This window comes from Xenopus laevis, chromosome 7L, assembly GCF_017654675.1.
Source record: "Xenopus laevis strain J_2021 chromosome 7L, Xenopus_laevis_v10.1, whole genome shotgun sequence".
NCBI classification, from domain to species: Eukaryota; Metazoa; Chordata; class Amphibia; order Anura; family Pipidae; genus Xenopus; species Xenopus laevis.
In genome coordinates this window covers 23,235,812-23,261,552 of record NC_054383.1, presented here as the reverse complement: position 1 = coordinate 23,261,552, position 25,741 = coordinate 23,235,812, and the positions used below count along the sequence as shown (strand labels likewise).

Below are 25,741 nucleotides of genomic sequence, written 5' to 3'. Positions count from 1 at the left end.
GCCAACATGGAACTGAAAAGGGCAGAACTTTCATACAGTGACACAACTAAGTTTTGTTGGACTGATGCAGGAGAGCGGAATGATTATATACACACACTCTGTGACAGTGTAAAGCTGCTTTGGGTACAGAATACAAAGTGGATAAAGGCAAGGAAAATAAATAGAATAAGAGAGAACTAATAATGACATGTTCTGTTCTCAAAAATGAGATTAGCATGAAACGTAAAGCTTTGTAGCCAAGTTGTATTGCCTGTTTTTTCCTAGTCACTATAGAAGCAGCACATGGAAGTTCAAATATAGGACAGACTTCATGCATTTCTACATCTGCCCTGAGCTGTCAAAGGAACCTACATCTCTTTGCTTAATTGTGCTGAATACTAGCAAGTACCTATACTAGTTTCATGGAATCTCTCTGCAGAGTCTGTGTTCAAACATTGCACAGTGTCCTGTGAAATAAAAAACAAACAAAAAACTTTAAAGATAAAAGAATAAAGCACTTTGAAAGGAGCACAAATCCTGGCTGGAATCAGCTTCCTTTAATCTGTCATATCTGAAAAAAATGCATTAACATTTATGTCATCGTCTCTTCAGATTAATCTTGCTAAGCTGACATTTCGCTTGGGCGGCTAAAGATAACTGATCATATTAGGTTTTCGTCTGAACAAATTGCATGGCAATGCCCCCCCCCCCATCAGTTATTGCCAGAGAGGCTTTTTTTAAGGCTTTTCCAATGTACTCATATTTGAATGGTTATGTACTGAGAGTATTCCATGAACTGCTACCTCCTTTTATGTGTCATGGTGCGTTGTTATGTGCTTTATAATTTTAATATTATCTACTCAGTGTTGGACTATGTTTACTAAGGGTAAGGGCACACCTGGAGATTCAGGGAGATTTAGTCGACTAATCACTTCTTCATTGGGGCGACTAATCTCCCCGAACTGCTTCCCCCTGTCTTCAGTATACTTCAATGAAAAAACGCCTGCGCCAATGCAGTCACGTCGCCCAAAGTTTACTCATGAGGAAACAGTTCGGGAGATTAGTCGCCCCCCAAAGAAGAAGCCCTTACCATAAGTCCACCTGAGAACCTGATATGGCATAAGCTTTTACATAGGCCCAGGGTGGAAATGTGCTGATTGGAGTCACCCTAGGCTGGTGTCCACTAAGGACTGACCTAGAGATACTCTGGTATACCACTCCTCTAGTACAGTTAGTTTATTTCTCTAGATAAAATTGAGGTTGAAGATACACATCCATTATTTTCTAACAGCAGGGGACACAAACCCATTCCTGAAAAATGGATCAGTCAGTACTAGTAGTAAGCAACATGATTTCCAAAGAAGGACATTGTTAAACAGTTTGATAGTTTGAGCAAGGAATTGTGAGCACTGTTTGTGTACCCTTTAATTTACCAGGGCCTCTCTTGGCTCTCTCATCACTTGGGTCTTACCCAAATCACTATCAAAGTTATCATTACTGTTACCAGGGTCCACAAACACTGATTTATATATATAACATTCAAAAATGGAACTGCACAGTTACCATAACCCTTCATAGTAAGACACATTAACCTCCAGAAAATCGAATCAAAAAGGTATGTGTTTAGCGCCCCCCATTGTTGCGCTCTAGGCAAACCCCTAGTTCCGGAAGTGTATAGGTGAAAGCCTCCTTCATGCTTGATCTGACACAAGTCAAATATCCCTAACACCAATAAAACACTGGAATTCAAATGATTAAAAATGATAAAATACTACTGAACATAGTAGTAAATGTTGATGTCACAAATGATTGCATGCCTAAAATGGCACACACCTATTCCAAGTGGTTGTCGGATCAGGCACACCCTTAGGGTGGATTTTTCTTAACTGTGCCCCCTTTTTAAAGGGATACTGTCATGGGGAAAAAAAATATTTTTCAAAACAAATCAGTTAATAGTGCTGCTCCAGCAGAATTCTGCACTGAAATCCATTTCTCAAAAGAGCAAACAGAATTTTTTATATTCAATTTTGAAATCTGACACGGGGCTAGACATATTGTCAATTTCCCAACTGCCCCAAGTCATGTGACTTGTGCTCTGATAAACTTCAATCACTCTTTACTGTTGTACTGCAAGTTGAAGTGATATCACCCCCCTCCCTTCCCCCCAGCAGCCTAACAAAAGAACAATGGGAAGGTAACCAGATAACAGCTCCCTAACACAAGATAACAGCTGACTGGTAGATCTTAGAACATCACTCAATAGTAAAAACCCATGTCCCACTGAGACACATTCAGTTACATTGAGAAGGAAAAACAGCAGCCTGCCAGAAAGCATTTCTCTCCTAAAGAGCAGGCACAAGTCACATGACCAGGGGCAGCTGGGAAATTGACAAAATGTCTTGCCCCATGTCAGATTTCAAAATTGAATATAAAAAAATCTGTTTGAGAATTGGATTTCAGTGCAGAATTCTGCTGGAGTACCACTATTAACTGATGTGTTTTGAAAAAAACATGTTTTCCGATGACAGGATCCCTTCAAGGGCTTATTTTTTTAAATGGCCCTGCAATTTGTTGTATCAACCATTTTTTTAAAGAAAATATACAGTATGTAAGACAGCAGATACGTTTTCATTCCAAATCTCTAACTAACCTTACAAGCTGGCCCCCCTAGCCAATCCATTTTGCCTTTTTAGGGGAGTCAGTCCCACATTTTGGGATCCAGTGCCCTAAGAGACAAGCCAATCAGCTAAGAGACAAGCCAATCAGCTAAGAGACAAGCCAGTCAGCTTAGAGACAAGCCAACCAGCTTGGGAAACTTGGAAGGAATAAAAACAGTGTACTCCAGTGGCCAAAATATAATGCAAAATATAAATTGCTTTCTACTAGATACCTTGCTCCTCTCTGACTAAGGTGCTCCATCCTATTACATCATATCATCATACGTGTAGTATATGTTCAGCATTGAACATACATATGTGTTATCATTCAGCAGGAGCAGTGATTTAGGTAAGGTTTGTGTTTCCCATATTTCCATTCAATATAGGAATGACTCCCCAAGAACTTGCACAGTGTTGCTCAACTAGATGATAGCAAGATGTGGTACCCCTAATATATATGGGTCTCTGTGTTATTCAGTGCCAGGCTTTGTCCTCTTTAAAGAGCTATGTCTGTGCTGGTCTGTAATAAGCCGCAATGTTTTCCTGCCCTTTGGAGGGGCAAAAGCTGATAGGAACTGTGCCATCAATGAGACACCAGTGCTTTTGAGGCCAGCACTCCAGCTGCTGGTTAACACATATTTGTATGAGTTAATGCCCCGTGGCCCAGAAATTACTTTATGGTTTTCCTTTTCTTCCCTGTAAGTTAAATAATGTAATAATAAATCCTCCTCCTATTCTGAACGCTTGTCAATGCACTTCCTCTAATGTGCTTTATATCTAATGCGACATGTGGGTGCAGAATGTTGCGTGCTTGCTATTGTATGCGCTTGCACAAGTGCAATGGAAATATTGACGTGAATGTTGCTTTGCTTAAAATGGAAAATATGATATATGTGTGAAAATAACATATGAAAATGTTTTACCACTAGTTGGCAATTGTTCCGGGTCTCCTTGGAAAGGCATTGCTTATCTGTAATTGCAATTCAATATTTTATTGTACAAACACTGGGCTGTGCAATAAGGAACAGGCATTAAACATAGGCAGGAACATCTGCTGAGCTGCGGCTGAAACAAACTGGCCCGTTAACTCCCTGTTTGAGCATTATCCTCATCAATGCTTTCATTATACAACATATTGCTATAGTGATGCCTAACGGCAGGTGCTTTCCTCGCTTCCATTGATCAGAAGAGAACCAGATGAAGCCTGTTTATATTTACATGTTTATATAGTGAGAATGCCTCTTTACAGTGCATTTAGATCACTGCTTAGATATTTGCTCACGCCAATGAGCTGTATTATATAGTAACTGTGCATACATTATTATTAGGCATTCATTAGCAGATCAAAAAAAAGTGCAGCAGTAGCAGTTAGATATCTATATAGTGATAGAGTTACTGTATTCCGAGGGAAAAACCTTATGGAAAGCTACTGATGGTGTAAGGCAGTGCTCTCCAATTGGAGGACCATAGGCTAGATGTAGATCTCCAAGGGATGATTGTGACTTCTAGCCTGATCAGACTTATAATAGAAAAAACACACGCACACTCTTTGTGCAGATAATAAAGATGAGCTCGGTGCCCAGTCTGTTCAGACTCTCCATAGACTTCTGTATATGGCATCATCCCTGTAATATAACCCAGACTTTGACCATGTTATGAGAAATAATCAACCCACTGCATGTAAAGGTTGGGTAGCACAGGTATACCTACATTGGTTGGCCACCAGTGCGTGGAGACAAGCTGGTTTCTTGCAAGAAGACATAATCAGGGCCACCATCAGAAATACATTTTTACCTCTTTGGATCCTATACAAGTATTGGGCCTCCAGTATTGGCCTTAAGAATCTTAGTAATGATTATAACCCCCTTACCATTATTTTTACCACCACAATGGTTGCTCTGGAGGTAATATGAAAGTATTTGTCCAACCAAATTGTGACAATGAGGCACAATCCGGGCCACCATCAAAAATCCATTTTTACCTGTTGAGATCCTTTACAAATGTGACTTAAGGTCTCCAGTCAGGGCCGCCAACAGAAATCGCAGGGCCCCATACGAAAAAAAATCTCTCTACGCCCACATGTTAATAAAAAACATATTGGTGGCCAGGGGCCCCCCCATTGAAAAAAACATTTGTAATCAGAGCCCCCCCCCATTAAAAAAAACATTTGTGGTCAGGGGCCCCCATTAAAAAATATTGGTGGCTAGGACCCCACATGGGGAAAAAAAATTGGTGGCCAGGGCCCCCCCACGTTATAAGAAAATTGGTGGCCAGGGCCCCCCTTAAACGTCCATGTAAAAAACTTGTCCCCCCCCCCAAGAAGTTTAAAAAAATTTGGTGCCCAGGGCCCCACCACACAACAGGGACCACAAAGGGTTACCTTTAGGGGGCCCTGCCATGTTACACTTACTTCATTAGTGTGGCCCACCTGCTGTCAGCGAGCTGCTAACTACAGAAGGGAGCACAGGTGGCTGCATCTTCTTCCAGTGACCGCATTTTCTTCCCTTATTGGTCACAGAATTTCAAGTCCTGGTAAAGCTGCATGGTGATTGGATGAGCTGGAGGAGAAGTTCAAACCTCAACTATCCAATCCCTGAGCAGCTCAACCAGGACTTAAACTCAGTGACCAATAAGGGGAAGTAATGGACAGAAGATACCTCCCCTTGTGCTCCCGTCCTGCCTTCCCGAAGTCGGCAGCTCTCAGAAAGCAGAGGGGCCCGGCTAATCAAGAAAGTGCGGCGTGGCCGGGCCCCCCCTTACCCTCGGGCCCCCTACAACTCTCCCCCCTGTCCCACCCTGATGGCTGCCCTGCCTCCAGTAGTGGTAAGTTCCTCAGTAATGACCATAACCCCTTCCACCTTAACAGCCCTGCTATAGAACATGTAGAGCCTGGGAGGGAAACGAAACTCTACATATACGGTATAGCCTCCACCTGACCACTTCCTAATCCTGTTTCATCGCTATAAGTGCGTCTGGATCCTGTCTCTTAGAATCCACTTAAATGCCAATAATGCATTAGTCAGTTTTGTAGCATTTACGCTTCCCTTTTGTGTGTATTAGCTTAGCAAATGCGTTGAGTACAAGAGCAGAACAGGTGTCTGCACTGAGTTTCTTCAGGTTCTTCACTCGGGTTTCTTGCTCACATTACATATAGACATAGAAAACTGAAAATATCACAAGTTCTAAAATATTCATAAATAGAACAAAAGACCATTGTGTACAAAATGTCAGTGTGCAGGGAGAAGAGAAGATCCTACATGTACCCCCCCCCCGACTATCCCTCATGGTGGATCAAAGCACAACGTGTGACATTTCATGGATAAGAATAGAAAGGCTGCCCCATAAAATAGTTCTGTGGCTCTGTGTGTGCCATTCCATTAACTGCTGCTCTGCGTATTTTGAAGGGATAGTGACTGTATAAATAGAACATGGCTGCAACATAGGGCTTTTATAACTAGTAAAAACTTCTGTATGTTACAGGCATCATCCAAACAAGTGGAGAACATATCAATACAGCTTAATGGAAGCATAGCTGTAGGAATTGCCTCTAGCCTTATTTTCCTCTGAAATAATGAACATTAATAGTTAACCCAAATGAAAGGGGTTGTTGAGTTTGATGAACAAGTTGAATATTTTTTTTTTCCATTACAACCTCCATAGCACCTCCCACATTGCTCCGTTTGTGTTTACATACTATTACAAGGCATAAGCTCTGGCAATCAAGGAGCATCAGATCTGGACTAAATGAGGCCCAGGCAGGGTAGCTCTTTGTAAACTTCATTTTGCCAGGTCACAGCTTGAAACAAACCTTTGGGGGTGCCACCAAATAACGTTTTCCATCTCTGTAACAGGCACACACCCAAACCCCCAGCCTCCAATACCCTCACGTTCATCCCTAGACTTTCCTACAGCTGCACAATAATGCATCATCCTCAACCCAAAACAGTACAGTCTAAGGGACTCTATACCTGGTGATGTGAGTAAATCATTAGAAGTATTGCTTTAATCTTTCTAACTGCACAAACACTGATGACTGTCAGGTCTCATGGCATATGTTGCTGCGGTGCATTTTTGAGAAATGCTTATGGTCACAGGGCCCACCATTTCTACACCGAACCCTAGTCACCATCTTTGTTCACCTAATGGCTAATCTGGCAGGCACAGCGACATCAACGTACCTACACCAGGGGACAGGGGCTCACGCCACATAGTTACCTCTAACTAAAAAGGGAAAATGTAAAAATACCTTATAGTGACAGGATTCTAAGGGAGGGTGTCCAAAACTGGATAACTCCCAAAAAAAACCAGGGGAGTTAATGGTATGGGGGCATTAATTCTCTTGCATGTGTAAAGCAGATGCCTTCTTTGGACAGGTAGGGGATGCAAAAGGGGGAACCCTTGATAAACAGATTGAGTGTTTAGTTTCTGGTCCAGCCTGGCTGTCTGAGAAACCCTGTAGTTTACTGGCAGTGTATATTTATGCCAGCACTGCCACTCTTGGTTTGCGGAGTTATTTTAGTTATGTCCTGCAGCTGTTAATTATGGAAGCTCAAAAGGCATTTATAAAAGTGCAAGTTGGTTTTATGACCAGCAGTCAAGGAGTCTAATTTTATCCACACCTAATAAATAATCGTTGCAACTTGTAAAACCAAAATGTTTTTCTAAGCACCAACCATTAATGAGAAAATCTGAGCACTGCAGCTCTCCTTTGGAGAAACTACTACCATATATTAAGCTGTTTTGTGGCTCTGGGAAAGTTTGGATGAGTGCAGGGATGAAGCGACAGTCTAATGGAATGTGGGAGGGATAATATGGACTGCAAAACAAGAGGAGCCTTACAGAGAGAAGGTTCTGGTCTAGAAGTGACACATTCCAGGTTTGATCCTGGGATCGACCTATAATCTCATCCACCTTTAATAGCATGGGGCTCCATTCATTAAGGGTAGGACTACACGGACGGATTTTGGAGCGTTCTGACGCTGCGCAAAAACGCAGGCGTCAAACCGGTCGACGAAAATAAGGTAAGTGAATGCATTGTCGGATGGTGTTGCAGCGTTGATCCGACGCAACACGACTGTCGGATGCAGACACTGCGCACTGCATCTACACCCAACAGTCGTGCCGCGTCGGGTCAGCGCTGCGACTTCATCCAACAATGCATTCACTTACCTTATTTCCGTCGCATCCGATTTGCCGCCTGCGTTTTTGCGCCGGATAGCTCCATAATTGTCCGTGTAGTCCTACCCTAAATCAGCCCCAGCATATCAGATAGGGGAAATATTCTGTATGTTGGACCAATATATGGTCATTTTAGTAAGTCCAGTTAGATAATCAGTTCTTCATTTATACCTGACTGTAGCTAAGAGGACTCTATCTAGTGCAAAACGAATTATATAATAATTTTTCCTTATAAATGCTGGTCTCAATGCTAAGAATTAGATCAGGATTATTGCAAGGAATTACCAGGAGCAATTAGACTATATTTGGCTACTAAGAGCAACCTTTTTGTTGAAATGGTCCTTTTGAATATCTTTCAATATAAATGTACCTTTTTATGGTGGTCAGGTTTAGTGTTGGGAGCCAACATGGGTCTACAGATGGGTGTTTGCAATGTAGTCCCATTCACCCAAATTTTCTTGAGCACCTCTATATTTCAGCCAAGGAAAGTTGTGACCCCTTTGCCTCCCCAAATCAGAAAACTCGTATGATCTTGAAGAACTGGACACCTATATTTTTTCCTCTCAAATGATCAATTATTATAAATTGTGTTCAAATTATTACATGTAAATAAGCATTCAGGCTTTGATGTTCATCATCCAGATCATCTTGTGTATGTTTTGGGGTATGTTTCTGAATCTGGCCTTGACTGATTCAATAGAGCTCCCCTGCAAGCGTTCAGATGAGAGGATAAGGACTTTTTATTCTTTTCATTGCTCCATAAGCCCCTTCTTCTGTGTCACATAAGCAGATTCTAGTCAGCAGTCGCGTGTCTGGTTCTTGTCTGGTTATAAGGACCTGCCTCTCCGTTTAAGTTCCCATTGCCAAGTTATTACATCTGTTACTGTACTTTATAACAAAGCAAATGTACAATATTTACAGTGATATCAAAGGAACACTTAGGTAACCACCCCCCATTAAGGTATTACCACCGCTGTGTGATTCTATTAAAGTATATTGTCTCAAATAATTTATGTAACATATTATAAACAAAGACGTCATAGAGAGTATGTTATGGTGCCACATACAATGTACACAATCTGACATAAACTAGCACTAAATTACTCCATTTCCCATCTAAGTGCTGCTGCTGAAGCTTGATGCAAAGGATAATTTCAAATAGCATTTGGCATGGTAGTGGTGCCTGTAATGCAGCTTTCCTCTATCTCTGGATCACGCCTGACTGCTTACATCATTTTAAGTTGTTTTTTAATGTAAACTGTCAAGGGCAAAAGGAATATAAATCCTGTAGTATCCCTGAAATCTCCAGTTTTGTTAAACCTGCCACAGGTTTAAAGGTACAAATAGGATGGCTCTGTTCAGGTGTAGCATTTTAAAGGCGAAGGAAAGCTACGGAGGCATTTTATTGCTTAGATTAGCTGCAATAGTGCAAGCTAGAATGCTATATTTATTCTGTACCATACCTTGGTAAAAAGCTCTAGAAGCTCTGTTTATTTAGGATAGCAGCTGCAGTATTAGCTTGGTGTGACATCACTTCCTGCCTGAGTCTCTCCCTGCTCACTTATAGCTCTGGGCTCAGATTACAGCAGAGAATCGAGGGGAGGGGGGAAGAGGAACAAACTGAGCATGCTCAGGAGGTTTAAGCTGAAGGCAGGAAGTCTGATACAGAAGTCCATGTATACACAATAGAAGGAAAGAAATGTGGTGTTTCTTTTGACAGAGGACTCAGAGCAGCATTACTTTGAAGGTTTACTGGTATATTTAGGTGGACCTTTCTGATAAGGCTTACTTAGTTTTAACCTTTCCTTCTCCTTTAAAGAGGGTAAGGCCTCTGCTAATTTGAAATATTTGGCTATCCAAGAAAAAAGCTAATCATTTATAGTAATTTAAATTTAGTTTAGTTGCAGACAGACATAGAGGTTATTGTTTTATAAATCTTTAGCTAAGGTTACCTTGTTAAAACAATCATGGCCAACAAATGGCTCCTATGGCAATATATAAGTGATGTGATAGTTGACCATCAGTTGGGTGGGTTTTCAGCTGAGATGTGGCCAACAATTGCAGGTTAGGGTTGTGTGTGGGTCAGGCAAGGGAAGTACATTCCTCCATTTCTTCCGAAGATTCCCTGTCTTGGAACTAGGGAAGAAGCGTACAGAGCAAGAAAATGTGTATAAGGGTTGGATGTAGGTCGTATAATAGCAACATTTTGTGTGTTAGGGTCGGGGGCCGTTAAGGTTTTGCAGGATTGGGTGTGGGTTGAGTTTTTCATGACCCGCACAATACTTCATCTGACATGTTAATTAACATTCAGTTTAATTAATTTTTAATTAACTTCCAGTTCTGTATAAGACATAAGAACAGATAAAAGTCTCATTAGGTGCTCTTGTTTAGTAAATATATGATCCAGTTACTCCAAGGTGGTTGCAGCAGCACTGGGGTTCCTGGACCTGAGGGTTCGATACCAGTGCCAACCCATTAGCAAAGTTTCCTTCTTAGAACCTTAGGGAAGAGAAATCAGATAGTAAGCTCTGTGGTGCAGTGAATCCACTGTGTGTAACAAATCCGTAAGTAGCACCCACTTTGCAGTTTAATCACTAACATCAGTGATGGGTTCAGAGACATGAAGAGAGCTCCAGACCAGCGCCGTTTCTGTATGCATTGCCGCCTGAGGCGGCTCCAGTAATGACCACCCCCCAGCCCGATTCGATTTCCGGGGGGGAGGCAGCAACGCTAGTGCGGAGAGCGCAATTGCGCTCTCTCGCCCTAGTAAAGCCGAATTTCCGGTTCAAAAACCGTAAATTCGGCTCTTAAAGGCACCAGGAGCGGCTTTTTGCCGCCCCTGGAAACCTAGCTGGCGATGCCGCCTGAGGCGAGCGCCTCAGCTCGCCTCATTGGCGGATCGCCCCTGCTCCAGACATGTCCCAGTTATATGATCTCTTGTATTTTTGTATTATATACAATGCTGATTATATGGCTGTCATGTTGACACCGGTTCCTTTAACTAATTATGTTTCAGCTAGAGAAGCACCTCTCATGCCGTCATATTTAATTTCTACTTGTATATACAGTGGTACAAACTCTCCAGGGGGTGAGCACTCATTTGAGAAATCCAATATTTCTATGAAACGGTTTTGCTAAAAAGGCTCATAACTGTCGATCTGCTGCAGCAGAAAATTATACATTCAGGGGTCAGTTTAGATTTAGTGCACATGCCCTGAGCCTCCAGCATGAGGGGAGCACTTTGGGTCAATCTTCTCTTGTGTAACATTTGGTATTATAATGCATCAGGAATATCCACTCTAAAGTCGTCTTCCACCATTGTTAGACATTCCAGCCTGCCTGTCCTGCAGGGATCATCATCTTCTTTTACCCAGTTCTGTGTTCATTAAATTTGTCCCACCAACCTTCCTGTCCCATAATACTATTTATTTCTTGACATATATACATTTTCAGTTGTTGGTTACAAGTCATCACATGTTTAGAGGGGAATCTAATGTGAGTTTTGGTATTAGACATAAGGAAACCTACAGTTTAATCACCACTTGTGGTCTGGTGTTTTTGACTCATCACGCTTCTTGTGTTGCAGGTACAGAAAGAATAAAACTTCAGTTCCTGATCTGTATATGTCTTTATTTTATCCACAGATAGTGAAATCATCCCACCAGACTGCTCTCGGCCCCGATCTTTCACTTCTATCCCAAGGCCATCCCTACGGCGAGAGACAGAAGACACACGCTTGTCCGTCAGTTTGTGTGACTTGAACTTGCAGGAAGAAAACTATCAAACCATTTCAACAATGTGTCCTATCCCTCAAAACTCTCTGAATTCACAGCATTCCCACTTGCTCCCATCACAGCTGGAAAGTGATCTCCGGTTCCATCAGCTCCGAGGAGCCCATATCAAGACTTTAGATGATCAAACAGTTGCAAGGCTGGAACATGCTCGTGAAGAGAGGACTTTGGTATTCACCAACAGACCCCTTAGAATCAATGAAACAATCTTTGTCAAAATCAACAAATCAAATTCTTCAAGGTCTGGAACATTATCATATGGCGTGACATCTTGTGACCCCAGCACATTGAGACCTAGTGACCTTCCATATAATCCAGAGTCTCTGGTTGACCGGAAAGAGTTCTGGGCTGTGTGTAGAGTACTGGCATCCCTCCAAAGTGGAGATATTTTAGGATTTGTAATCAATGCAGAAGGTGAACTACATTTGAGCCACAATGGTACTAGCACTGGCATGCAAGTGTGTGTGGACTGTTCTCAGCCCCTTTGGATGTTCTTTGGTCTACATGGAGCCATCATGCAAATCCGCATTTTGGGTATGTCTTGTATCTTTTTGATTTCTGGTACTAGTGTGTTTTGTTGGAGCACCGGGTAGAAACCCTGGAATTACCACCACCTTAGAGGTTTTCTACTGTACATAGTCTGTGGTGGCCTTGGCTAGAAATGTTTTCTAAATGACACATCTGTAGAACCTGAGACTGGGAAATAGGGTGTTAACGTCCATCCAAATTTCTGTCCAATGACTTTGTATCAGTGCCTTGAAAAAAAGGCATCCCTGTCCATCGTTCCAAATGCAGTATATTCAGTTTTCTGATGAATTAAAAAAATCGTAGTTTATATGATATTATCACCTTTTGCTCAAGTACCCCAAGTATTAACTGGTTTCCAAAAGGCAACCTTTTCCTTTAAAGTCTACAAAACAAAGGAAGGGTAACTAGAGAAACCTTATAGCAACATGTTAATAATGCAGCTAGTGGTGCATGATTTATTTAAGGAACCAACCCGCAGGCAGTGCTGGACATTAATAATCCAGGACACCTTAAAACATTACACTGGGAGATAGAGGAGAATAGAGAAGAACTAAAAGCTTGTGTAGTATCCACATTAACTAATTAAAATTCACCATGTAAATGAAGCAGAGTGAGAATGAAGTTGAATATCGTGTGATGCTCACTAATAGGACAAGAAAACATATTTCAGATTCAGTGTTTATGCCAGTTACAGTGTAAGGGTAAGGCCACACAAGGAGATTCGGGGAGGTTTTGTCGCCTGACGACTAATCGCCACGTCTTTTGCGCGACTATCTCCCCGAACTGCCTCAACGTTTTTCCCCATAGGCTACAGCGCAAAGTCGCCTGCGCTAATGCACACGCGGAGATGCGTTTTCAATAGTCGCCCAAAGTTGACTCAGTGAGGCAACTTTGGGCGACTATTGAAAACGCATTGCCGCGTGTGCATTAACGCAGGCGACTTTGTGCTGTAGCCTATGGGGAAAAATGCTGAGGCAGTTCGGGGAGATTAGTCGCCAGGCGACAAAACCTCCCCGAATCTCCCTGTGTGGCCTTACCCTTATACCCCACGCAGATACCATCATAGACCATCATTAAGAAATCTGTGTGAGCGTAACTACTTTAGAAGCCTTTAGCCCTCATCAGACATCATCAAGCTCAAACAGTGTCGGACTGGCCCATCAGGATACCGGGAAAACTCCCGGTTGGCCCAGGTATCAGTGGGCCCTTCTGCTAACCCAATTATTTGCCTTGTATGTCTATACCACAGCCATTCCTCCATTTCTAAGAGAGAAGAGAGGAAATGGAGGGAAGAATGGATGATAATATGTAAGGACAAGTGATTAAAATAATAAAGAAAGTAAATGAAGAAAAAAAAGGAAAAATAATTTGGAGAGTGGGTCCGCACTCAAAGATTTTCTGGTGGGCCCCAGACAGACATTGAGCTTCAAATCACCTTCCCATGTAAAAGTATAGGCAGAGGCAGAACTAAGGGTAGGCAGAAGAGGCATGTGCCCCCAGTGCAACTGTGGGAGAGTGAGCAGAGAGTGTCAGTTGGGTGTGGGTGGCTGCAGTGCAATGTGTGTACAAATCAAGGGTGGGGGTATTAGTGTGTGGAAAGAGGGGTGGTGGTGCCTTGTTTTGGGGGGGCAATGAGGGCCAACCAAGAGGGTCAATAATACTCAACTCAGCTCTGAGCACAAGTTATATTTAGTGTATTATCTGTGGGTGGCTCGTTGACTTCAGTACTCAAGTTGATATATTTTTGACTGATTCCAAAATAGCTTCCAGATTAAGTGTGACTTCAACTGTCATTACTACAAAAGAACGGGCAATGGGTGTAACGGTGCATGAGTTCTAGGAGTTCCCTAATGCAATGGCATAGCAACTTGATTGATTTAACTCACAGGCAGTCAATCTCTGGTCTGACAAATGTGCCATGTGGTTCTGAAGGACTTTCATGCTAATGACAAACAGAGCCTCTAGGCTTACCATTTCTGCTTAAGAGAGTAATGTCATAACAGGCACAATGTTTTCCCATAGCGACCAAACAGCGTACCAGTGAGTTCTTCCTTGGTTACTAAGGGTTGATGGACCAGTAGCAAGCATTGCACCTTTTATTTCATAACCCCTTAACTGCCTTGTGGAACACAGAAAAAACGTGCGTAAGATTTAGATGGACCTTCCATCTTCAGGTGTTTTGACTTGCATTGAAAAGGATTTGGATTGTTCATTATAAATGACTGTTGTACCTTAGCTGAAGTTAAATCATGGAATAAAAAAGGGAAATGTTTAATTAACGACATGGACAACTAGAGTAAATGCTCCTTATGATTGGTAGGGGTCTGGGGTTCCTAAAGCTACTTCCTATTCCATTGACACATGGGTGGGTTTGGGGGTTTGTTGTAGGAACCTTATACATTGAGCATCATTTTGCACCCAGCTGAACAGGGTGAGAGGATTGAAGGTAAGAGGTTCCTCAAGGACCCTGGAGACATTTTATTTGAAGGCCCAATATTTATACCATTATTAGCTTTATGCCTTTAACTAGGAGATGGGTGGGAGTAACGGTGACGGTGTTTGTTGTTTGTTTGAATACGAGCCTCAGCCTACTCTCCTTTAAATTCCAAACATCTTTACTATCTGTTCATAACAAATACTGTTGTTTGTCCTTTGGCTCTGATAGAAGGACGGTGATTCAGTAACATTTTAATGACAACAGATCTAAATAGGCTACAGACATGCCCATGTAATCCAGTTGGAATAATTGGACGCCATCTGATATATATTTATTTATATTCGTTTAGCATGAGTATATCTGTACTGAACTAGTCAGGGCTGTTATAAAAATGGTTTTCTATTTATAATGTGAAGATTGGAATGTAAAGGACATTTCCCGTGTAGCCATAACGAATGGAGGCAGTTTTAATATTGACAGTAAATCATTTAGCACTGAAGGCAGCTGGGATTCTTATTGAGTAATGTCTCATGGGGTTGATTGAGTGACAGTAGTCACAGTACAGCTTCTACTTACAACAGTCACACTAGAGCTTCTACTTGCACTGGTCACTGGTTTCTAGACATCAGGTATGCTAGGATCTCAAACCATGAGCTATTGGAACATAGTGGGAACTGCCATACTGTACATTAGTGTGTGGGTTGACCTGAAACCCAAGATGAGCCGCGGGTTTACCACTGGTTGGACAGGTTCGGTTTAAAATGTGGCCAACCATTGCCGGTTAGGGTTGGGGGCCAGTCAGACAAGGGACAAGCGGTGTCTTGGAATGAGAGGTACACGCAGAAGTGTCATACAGAGCAAGAAGACACAGTTATGGCTTGTGTGTGGGTCCTACAATGGCAACCTTGGTTACAGGTTAGGGTTTTGCGGGTTAGGGTTGTGTGCAGGTTTTTTTTTTTAAAGGTTTTTATTTTTGTTAACAAAACAAAATACACAAGTACCCAGCAACAACAACTTTAGACTGTTTAGTAGTGCTGCATTGGTTGTAGTGTAGGGGTCCTTTGTCCCATTCCAACCTCTGGTTTCCTTTCACACTTCAAATGTTTACAAATAGATTAATAGTCTTCAGATAAAACCGACCCTAGGGTTCCTAGTGTGTATCTGTTGGTGAATGTCATGGGGAACTTTGATTGTAAGCCCCACTTGGCCAGGAAATGATGTGATTGAAGAACAATCTCTGTGCCAATATGTTGAGCTCAGGTCCAGACTGGCAATCTGTGGATTCTGGCAAATGCCAGAGGGGCTGCTGTAAGATGCCATAGAAAGTTATTATTTAGTGGGCTGGTGGCGGCTGTTTTGGCCTCTGTGTACTTGGAATGCCAGGGCCTAATTTGATTCCCAGTTCAGATCTGGTTGAGCTTAATAAAATCAAAGATAGTAAATAAGGGGAACAGTAGAGGCAGCAGACCCTGTGGCTGCCGTGAGGTCCTGGAGTGTAGCGTGGGGGACACAATTACAGTTTACAATAAAAAATAAGACACATTCTCATTATGTTTTAACTCCCCAACTCTAATCCCCAACAATAGGTTGCTCACCAACCCCCTGAATGTTGCTCCCAGTGTCCTCAAAGCAGGGGCTTCTTTTTCAATTCAAGGCCTGGAGACAAGTTTTGGTTACATAAAAACCAAGGGGCAAATTCACTAAGCAGCGAAAATGCGATAGTGACACCTTCGCCAGGGCGCCGCTAATTCACTAAAATCCATAGTTGCGCTCAGGGAGACGAACGGTAGCGAAGTTGCGCTAGTGTTAATTTGCATACGGCGCCAAGTTAAAGTTGAATAGACGTATATGTAGCAGCAAATACATTACACTACACAGGCCTGGGAAAGCTTCATGAAATAAAATAGAGTTGTTATATTGCCCTATACATGTGCCCACTGTATAGTTTAGGTGCCATATGTTAGGAAATGTAGGGGGGAAGGAGGGTGCCCCAAAAAAATTTACAATCTTTTTCAGCCTATCACCCTTAAAAAGGAAAAGACGCCAGCGAGCAAGTCCTATCTACTCTATTGCAATTCGCCTGGTCGGAGGTGGTGAAGGCAAGTCTGGCGCAAGAGGTAACGTTCAGTAAAATGCGCAAGTTAGTGAATAAGCGTAGTTACATCGTCCCTTCCCCATAGCGCAACTTCGCCTGGCGTATGGGTGCGAAGTAGCACTAGTGTAGGTCCACTTCGCTAGAGAATTTACGCCATTGCCCGTTAGTAAATCGGCGAAGTTACAAAATGACGTCACACTGGCGAATTTGCGCTAGCGTTAGGCGCTTCAGGCTTTAGTGAATTTGCCCGCAGGTGTACTGTCAAACAGAGTCTCCTGTAGGCTGTCAGTCCACATAGGGGCTACCAAATAGCCAATCACAGCCCTTAGTTGGCATTCCCAAGGACTTTTCATGCTTGTGTTGCTCCCCAACTCTTCTTACACTTGAATGTGGCTCACGGGTAAAAATAGTTTGAATATCCCTGTTGTAACTAGATCGACAGGACCAGGACCTAGGCTGTCTGGCCTCTCTAGGGCCCAGGAACTTCTTACTGTGTTCCCCGGTGACGGCTTCAGATTGGTTGCACTATAACATGAGCTTGACTCCACAGATCAGATTTCCTTTTTTTAATTCAGTGCAATGGCCTGTATGAATTAAGCTGATTAAACTCTCTCCCAACATCAAATGAAGTGTTCTGGCTGGAACATGACCCTGCGCTAAATGAAAACCTTTCCCTGCTGTTGCACAGGGCACGATATTATCTGAATACGGTGGGATTAGTGTTTACATTATTATTCAATCTGCAATGAATTCTGAAACATTGTATAATAAGGAGAGGGTGAGCGGGTGCTGCTTCGTGCCTCTATCCTTGATCTCTGTTAGTCAATATGGCTGCACAGCTCATCTCAAAAATTATTAATTTCAATTCAGTGCAAGCCAAATTTCTGTTGTTAAATTTTTTTAATTTAAAATGGCTTTGGGGTTATTTCTTTTGCCTTTCCGAGAGTTCTTATCTCTGTCATTTTGGGCATGAAGGGGTTATTAAAAAAAAATCTCTGAACGCTGTGGTGTAGGGGCTCATTTACCTAGGGTCGAATATCGAGGGTTAATTAACCCTCGATATTCGACCATCGAAGTTAAATCCTTCGACTTCGAATATCGAATGATTTAGCGATATTCCTACGATCGAAGGAACAATCGTTCGATCGAACGATTAAATCCTTTGAAACGAATGATGCGAAGGATTTTAATCCATCGATTGAAGGATATTCCTTTGATCAGAAAATTGTTAGGAAGCCTATGGGGACCTTCCTCGGTAGATTTTAGGTGGCGAACTAGGGGGTCGAAGACTTTTTTAAAAAGACAGTACTTCGACTATCGAATAGTCGAACCATTTATAGTTAGAATCGTTCGATTCGAAGTCAAAGGTCGAAGTAGCCCATTCGATGGTCGAAGTAGCCATAAAAACCATTCGAAATTTGAACTATTTTTCCTCTATTCCTTCACTCGAACTAAGTAAATGGGCCCCGTAGTGTCCAGGTAGCTAGAATCTGAGCCATAAAGCATTTTTTGAGAAAAGGGAAGGCGACATTGGCCAGTGTTAACATCACCAGACAGGGTCATTGTGGGTCCACCAGGGCAGTGACACTAAGGGCCCCCCTTCCAACCTGAAGGGCCCTCCAGCACCCCGCACCACATTATATACTTACCTTTCTTCTTATGAGGGAGCAGCTGATCAGGGAATGGGCCTGGCCTGCGAGGCCCTGGGTCGACCAGGTTTTCCCCGCCGACCCTGTCCCACCTGAGCATCAACAAGTTAGCAGTTTGGTGGGGGTTGCCCTACAACTTGGCAAATTCTGGACTTTCATTGTAATTTAACCATGATTATTACACTTCCCCATGTAAAAATGACAGTTAGACCTTTCAATAGTGATTCACATAATTAGGTTAGAAATGCTAAACTGTAGATTTTGGACTTTTGCACCAGCCCAAGGCAACCCCAGCCCTTGTTATTGTTCTTAAGGTCCCCTGTCCAGTAGGTAGACTATTCATGCCAATGCTGTTGTTGACGTCTTGTTTTTTCTATTGTCAGGTTCCACTATCTCAACTGAACATCGAGAACCATCAGCTCCAAGCTCTCCCACTTCAGCTCCGAACAGTCCCACTGTGCCATGCAGCGCCATTTCTGATTCCATCATGAACTCATGTGTATCTGCACCTCTGGGCAGCTCCATAAACAGTACGTACTGTAGAGTCATAAAGGGGAATTGTTAGGGTTGGTGGTGGGGCCTGGGGCTGTAGAGTGGAAACCAAAGTTTAGGAAGCCATGCTCACCATTTGGAGCTTTGCTACTGTTTTTTGCAGTTGGCCCAAGGCCCGGGTTGGAAAATGAGCCCTGATGTGTTTTAATATGTATCTAAGTGTTTTCAGTTTCTTCAATTGGGGGGGGTTCTTAAGGTGTAAATAAACCCAGGGGGATGGTGAGGGCTTTATATAAGTTGACTCTGAGAACCAGACTCATATATTACGATATGTGGGACCCCCGTAGCTTTTCTGAATGAAGTTCTGGACCTGCTAGTTTTATTATATTGCATAAACTGTTTAGGTTAAAGGGATACTGTCATGGGAAAAAAAAAAAATTTCAAAATGAATCAGTTAATAGTGCTACTCCAGCAGAATTCTGCACTGAAATCCATTTCTCAAAAGAGCAAACAGATTTTTTTATATTCAATTTTGAAATCTGACATGGGGCTAGACATTTTGTCAGTTTCCCAGCTGCCCCTGGTCATGTGACTTGTGCCTGCACTTTAGGAGAGAAATGCTTTCTGGCAGGCTGCTGTTTTTCCTTCTCAATGTAACTGAATGTGTCTCAGTGAGACATGGGTTTTTACTATTGAGTGTTGTTCTTAGATCTACCAGGCAGCTGTTATCTTGTGTTAGGGAGCTGCTATCTGGTGACCTTCCCATTGTTCTTTTGTTTGGCTGCTGGGGGGGGGGGAGGGAGGGGGTGATATCACTCCAACTCGCAGTACAGCAGTAAAGAGTGATTGAAGTTTATCAGAGCACAAGTCACATGATTTGGGGCAGCTGGGAAATTGACAAAATGTCTAGCCCCATGTCAGATTTCAGAATTGAATATAAAAAAATCTGTTTGCTCTTTTGAGAAATGGATTTCAGTGCAGAATTCTGCTGGAGCAGCACTATTAACTGATTCATTTTGAAAAAATTTTTTTTCCCCATGACAGTATCCCTTTAACTTTATGATGCCCTTCACAGCACCCATATCTGTACTTTCTCCTTACAGTTACAGCACCAAACTCTCCGGTGAGCATGCCAGAGTCGCCCCTTTCTCCATCGCTCTCAGGGTCCTGGAGTGACGAGTGTACTATCTGCTATGAGAACTTGGTGGACACTGTTATCTACTCCTGTGGGCACATGTGCTTGTGTTACACCTGCGGCCTGAAGCTCAAGAAGATGAACAATGCATGTTGCCCTATTTGTAGGCGTCTCATCAAAGACATCATTAAAACATATCGGAGCAGTTAAAGACGAGTTTTCGGAATGGGAAAAGGAACCTCTTTTTCTGCTGAAGATATTTTTCTGTCCAGTGGTACTCAACAATCTTCTTAGGATCCTTTGAGGAAGTTAGAGGTGCTTAGATTTAGAGTCCATGTGTTTCCGCTCTAAAGTCAGCGATTGTGGATAACAAGATATCAGGGAAGCATAGTCTTGTGGTCATTTAATATTCTTTTCAATGTAAAGGAAATTCCATAAACATCTCCTTGAGAAACTTATTCCGTGGCTGTTCTGATTCAGTTCTGACATGAAGAAGAACGTTGGGTCCACCCACAAGCTTGACTGTAGCAAGTAAAGCAATATTACCACCTGCTAATACCTGAACCTTTATTGAGAGGTGAAAAGGGAGTCGGAAAGAGTTTCTGCACTTGTCCGCAGCCATCTTTGTTAGCCACCAAGGCACATGCCAATGCGGATTTTGCATTGTTTTCAAAGCAGGTAAAACATACAAGGGGCCGTATGGCTGTCACATTATCCATGCTGAATTGTTTTTAATTCCTAAATTGTTTCCCCAAACTAATGATACGCTTTGGGGTTGGATGAAAAGCTGAGATTTTACTGCCGCTTATTTTCACGATGTGCCGGAGCCTCCAACATGTTATCCCTTGACTAAAGGAGATGCTCTTTCTAATGCATTATATAACTTTGTTTTTGGATATACTGTATAATCTCTATCATGTGGTTTAAGAATGCACAGTGTGAGCGTGGGCATTGTGACTTCATTAAAGCCGGAGAACAGTAACGGCTCTTTCATGTAAGGAAGAGATAAATGGGTCTGAAGCTGAACATCAGGCATTTGCCTTTATAATGCACTCTTAATTCAACCTTTTCTAGGAATTATTTTATTTAAATTCAGAATGAGCAGTAATATGTCATTATTTTCATTGTAAAGAATTGTTATTTTGAGCGTTGTCGTGTCAGTAGAGGCCAGGCCCCCTGAATAGACATATCAAAACAAGGAACGATGCACCTCCCTCCTAGACCAATAGCAGTGATGTACTGTAACTGGACCCAACAGCAGAAAAATATTCGGGGCCCCCAATGGTGGTGACCTTTTCCACCCCGTTTGCTTGCAGCACAGACAGCACTGGGAGAAAAAACGGGACAGGCACTGCAGAATATAGGGTGGAAGAGAGGTCTAGGTCCTTCTTTCCGGGTAGTAAAAGAGTTCCAAAAGAAGAGAGACCAAACTAGCACTGTCCTTTTGTCATCGGATATCGTAAACCTTGACTATCCAGCCAACATTAGGCTCAGTGCACACGTTATTTTCAATGCCAGCAGAATGAAACTATAATGGACTATAATGGAAACCCAACCGACTCTGCTGCTACAGGCAGATTTCAGTTATATGCAGTCAAGCGGCACGACCGGGTTCAATTGGAAAAACACAGGCAGAGAAATGATGTAAAAAAAAAAAAAAAAAACCTTTGCTGATAATGAGAAATCCAAAGAGAGCCAGGAGGCTACTGTGAGCTGTAGTCCAACAGCTGGAAGGTTACAGGGTTTACATCAATGTTTTTTTCTGTATTCAGATAAGTGCCCCAACCATCCTGTGTCAGCCAGGGCCTTTTTTCCCCTAACCTTTTCCCTGTGGGACATTCAAGTCAATCAATAAGTCATGATTCCTGGAAAGACCAGTTATTGCTCTGAGAAAGCTTCAGTGTATGCGTGTGGACATGAATGATACATTATTGTATGTGCGCGAGTGTGATCTGAATCCTATTTCATTAGATAAATTGTGATGTGTTTGTATATTATCTGTATATGTCAGGACCCCCTTGTGACCCTCCCCACATCCCCAATGCAGATCTACCATTTTATCAGCAGATGGAGCATGTGGGTAACTGTACAACTGGAGTGCACTGTAACATACAGTAAATCCATAGATGTAATTTGTATCTGACCTACACATTATTATTCTTTGCTCTCCACCCTAGTTATGGTGCTTCAGTAGGTGGCACTTCTGCTTTGGAATGTTGAGGTCCCAGGTTTGGTTGTGCACAATCTGCAGGGAGTTTGTATGTTCTGTCTGTAAGGGTTTCCCCTGGGTACCAGGGCTACTGTACCTTTCCAAAAACATATTGGCTCCTGATAAAATTAACCATAGTGTGTGTGTAATAGGGACCTTAGATTATAAACTCCACTGGGGCAGGGACTGATGTATACAGTAAATGTGTTGGCACTGCAAACCAGTTGCTGGAAAATCCCCATCTGTTTCATTGGCCTGGTCCATAATCCCCCCATCAGAAGACTCCCCTCTCCGCCTGTCATCAGTCACAACGATAGGAGCTATAACAGACGGCCTCCATGCCAAAAAGTGTGCAGCTCCACCTGTCACCACTTTGCCATCAAAGAAAGGCAATTTGTTGTATGGAGAGCTGCTCTTTGTTGGTGTCCTGACCTGACCCGGCATGAATCCTGTTTTCAATTAACTGGACCCCGGGGAGCTTCCCTGCTGATACTTTAATGACCTGACCAATGTTATTAAAGGCTAATTTAGCTTCCAAAAAACTTTTTTTTTCACTTTGATTCTTTTCAGATAACAAACCAGCAATAGTTTCTTCCCGATTTTTTTTTTAAACAATTTTCTGTTTTAAAATTAATTTGCTTAATTTTCGACTATATCTGGCTTTTCCTAGTACAGCTCCATAATCCAGGCTGCCGGTGCTCTAAATGGCTACAATTAGTTGATACAGATGAAGCCATCGGTATTTTACATTTTGTCGCACCCTGTCTTTATATGGTGCTAAATCCTGCCTCTAGATGGTGCTAGAGTGCAATTCCCATAGTCCATTAGAAGCAATGCACCGAAAAAATTGATTGAACTCCAGCACCATCTAGAGGCGGGATTGGCAGCTCTAAAGCTGGCAATCAAGTCATTATAAGCATTTCTGAAACTCTTGCCCACTAGGAGAAAAAACCATTCCAGTTCTGATCATTTTCCACCCAATGTTTGACAAATACAACTGAAGAGCTTCTTTGACCTTTTACAAATTTCTTGTTGTTTGTTTTGATTACTGAGGCCTACAAGTCCTTGGAAAAGACTTTATTTATGATATTCTGTTGTGTTGAACAGCCCTGTCAGTTACAATGCAGTTCCTTGGCCTGTGTGCGCAGTCATGTGACCAATGCAAAAAGGGGAAAAAATGTTTTGGCTGAGATTAGTGTTAGATACTCAGCAAATTGATTTCAGATGGACCACAAAGTGGTAACAGGAGTGTAACTAGAAGCTAGTAGCCATTTCATGAGCCCATGGCAAAAGCTTTGACCTTCAAGAGGGAGCCAAAGGGTGGACCTTTAAGGGGAGTCTTGGATGGGGACCTTCAATTGGGGCTTAAACTGAAAATGTTTGACAATCACTGCCCTAATTCATGCTGAGTTGAGCGATGTTGGAAAGCTCCACATATATCTATAAATATAAGAGCATGAAGATCCTGTGTGCACAAGCTGCTGAGTGCACAAAAGAGAGAAGGGAGATTCTGTGCTCACAATGCAGAAGAAAAAGAAATTATAAATGATGGTCGGACCTTGGCCCACTGTGGCTGCCACCTCAGGGGCTCCCACACCCCCTCAGGAGCCCACCAGGCAGCACCCGATGCCCCAACTCTCTTCTACCTTCACACACGTACCTTTAACTTCTGTCCTTAGAGGCTGCGACCAGGGGAGGTCTTGGTGAGCAAGACAATTGCACACAGTCTTCAGCAGGTTATGGTTCTGGATTTCGAGGGCCCACGAGGACAGTTATTTCCCTGTGGCCCACCGGCCCCTGATAAATGAGAAATTTGCCCTTTAATAAACCTTGTGAGCTAAGGGTTGTCGTATGCACATCACAGTGAGAAAAAGAAATACAAAGCCTTGAAGGAGATTATGCTGGAACAGAAGTCTTTAGGCCTTCCAATGAGAATTACCATTATAAACATGGTTTTTGTCTCGTTCCACATCTGATATCCTGTGTTTGTTGCTCGGACGTGTAATGAGCCATTTGTAAAGGCGTAATTATTAGCATTGTTGCTTTCTCACATCTGGTTTTACTTGAGCGCCGGCGATTCCAATAATCCAGTTTCGGGATATGCTCGGGAAACAAACAAATGGCTCCATTAAAATTATATCACACTGCCCAACACAAATACGGCTTGTGCTTCTCTTGCCAAGCCCACGTTTATTTTCATAGGGTGATGCATAGAAGATTCTGTTCAATGGACAAGTCACATGGTAATGGAAATCTGTAGAACCCAACGGCACAAATTGTGCTCACGTTCTCATGAGTTGCTGATGAGAAACATGAGGCCAATGATTAGATCCAGACCAGGACCAGGACCCTCAGTCTCAGTGCTCCTGGTTATTATGTCTAAGGAACTGTAATGTCATGAGTTTGATTGGTCGTTTCAATCCTCTACCAATGCAATGATCATTTTCTGTAAATACAGTCCTATCTTGTTTCTAGCCGTGGACCAATCTTTAGGCGTTATCCAGTGGTGCGGTCTCTTTTTAGCGTGTGGACTGGAGATCTTTTTTTGTGGTGTATCCTTTCTTGTGCAGATTATAGCCATAAACAAGGGTTCTTGTTCTTCATTTCTATTTCCTTTGAATGCGTGTCCATGAATGTTTTATTTTGTTTTCTTTTGGTTCTGCCTATTTATTACTATGATGTTGTTTTTTTTTTTTGGAAGTTCTATGACATTGTAAGGATCTAGATGAAAAAATGTGAATGTGAATAAAAAGCCTTTAAATAATCGATGGTCTCAGATAATATTTTGAAGGAAATAAATGAAAGGGTTTGGCATGTTCTTGCCCCAAGGAAAGTGAGACATTAAGCATTTAGCTGGAGATAGTGTGCAGAGATATGGACCATCCCATGAGGAACATTCTGCCGAGGTTAATAACATCCAAAAATGAAACATACATTTGAAGGGCTAATGAGTTAGAGCTTCTTATTTTGCCCTGGCTCTGAAGATCTGTGGCCGCACATAGATTGGCCAAAACAACCAGGATTGTTTGCATGGTCTTTGAGCTGACAATCTTTGCTTCAAACTGTTTCTATCTAAAGAGAGAAAGTTTTTTTGGACTAGAGAGAAATGCAATGAATTTGATGGACAGCATGGACGAAGGTGATACAACACTAATCTGACAAGTGGTATAAACCAGACGTTACATCCAGAGAACTAGATACTAGAGAATTTCCTAGTATGTTTGATGGATCTTGCACTGCTTCAGCGTTGGTAATGAGTGACCTTGCACACTAGAGGTAGTAGTAGTTGTAAGTGCTCACAAATGGTTGCAAAATAGTGCCTGTCGGTGTGCTTGCACCAGGAACTTCTTAGGAGCAGTTGCATCCAGTGCAGAGCCCTTTAATTAACACCCAAAGTAATTGCTTTGCAGCAACAGGTACTCCTTCTAGTTAGAGGTATGTACATTGTCCTCAATGGGCCACCTACCTTAATGACCAGTGCAAGTTACACCCACTCGTGTCACTCAGGTGGCTGAGTTCAGGGAAATAAAACTGAATTACCAAGTATAATCTATGGATAATAAGATTCTCAGTACTGACATGAATGTCCAG

The 25,741-nt window shown here is 42.4% G+C and overlaps 1 protein-coding gene across 3 annotated transcripts in view; it reads left to right on the top strand.

Moving 5' to 3' along the window:
• neurl1.L (neuralized E3 ubiquitin protein ligase 1 L homeolog) overlaps window positions 1–24,915 on the top strand; it is a 162,456-nt gene extending 137,541 nt beyond the window's left edge. For all 3 annotated transcript variants that reach the window (XM_041568669.1, XM_018225226.2, XM_041568670.1), the window contains exons 4-6: window positions 11,459–12,139; window positions 18,698–18,844; window positions 19,910–24,915. In XM_041568669.1, coding sequence (XP_041424603.1) covers window positions 11,459–12,139; window positions 18,698–18,844; window positions 19,910–20,151 — 1,070 coding nt within the window. In that variant the 3' untranslated portion in view covers window positions 20,152–24,915. The remainder of the gene's footprint in view (window positions 1–11,458; window positions 12,140–18,697; window positions 18,845–19,909) is intronic.
• The last annotated feature ends 826 nt before the right edge of the window (window positions 24,916–25,741 follow it).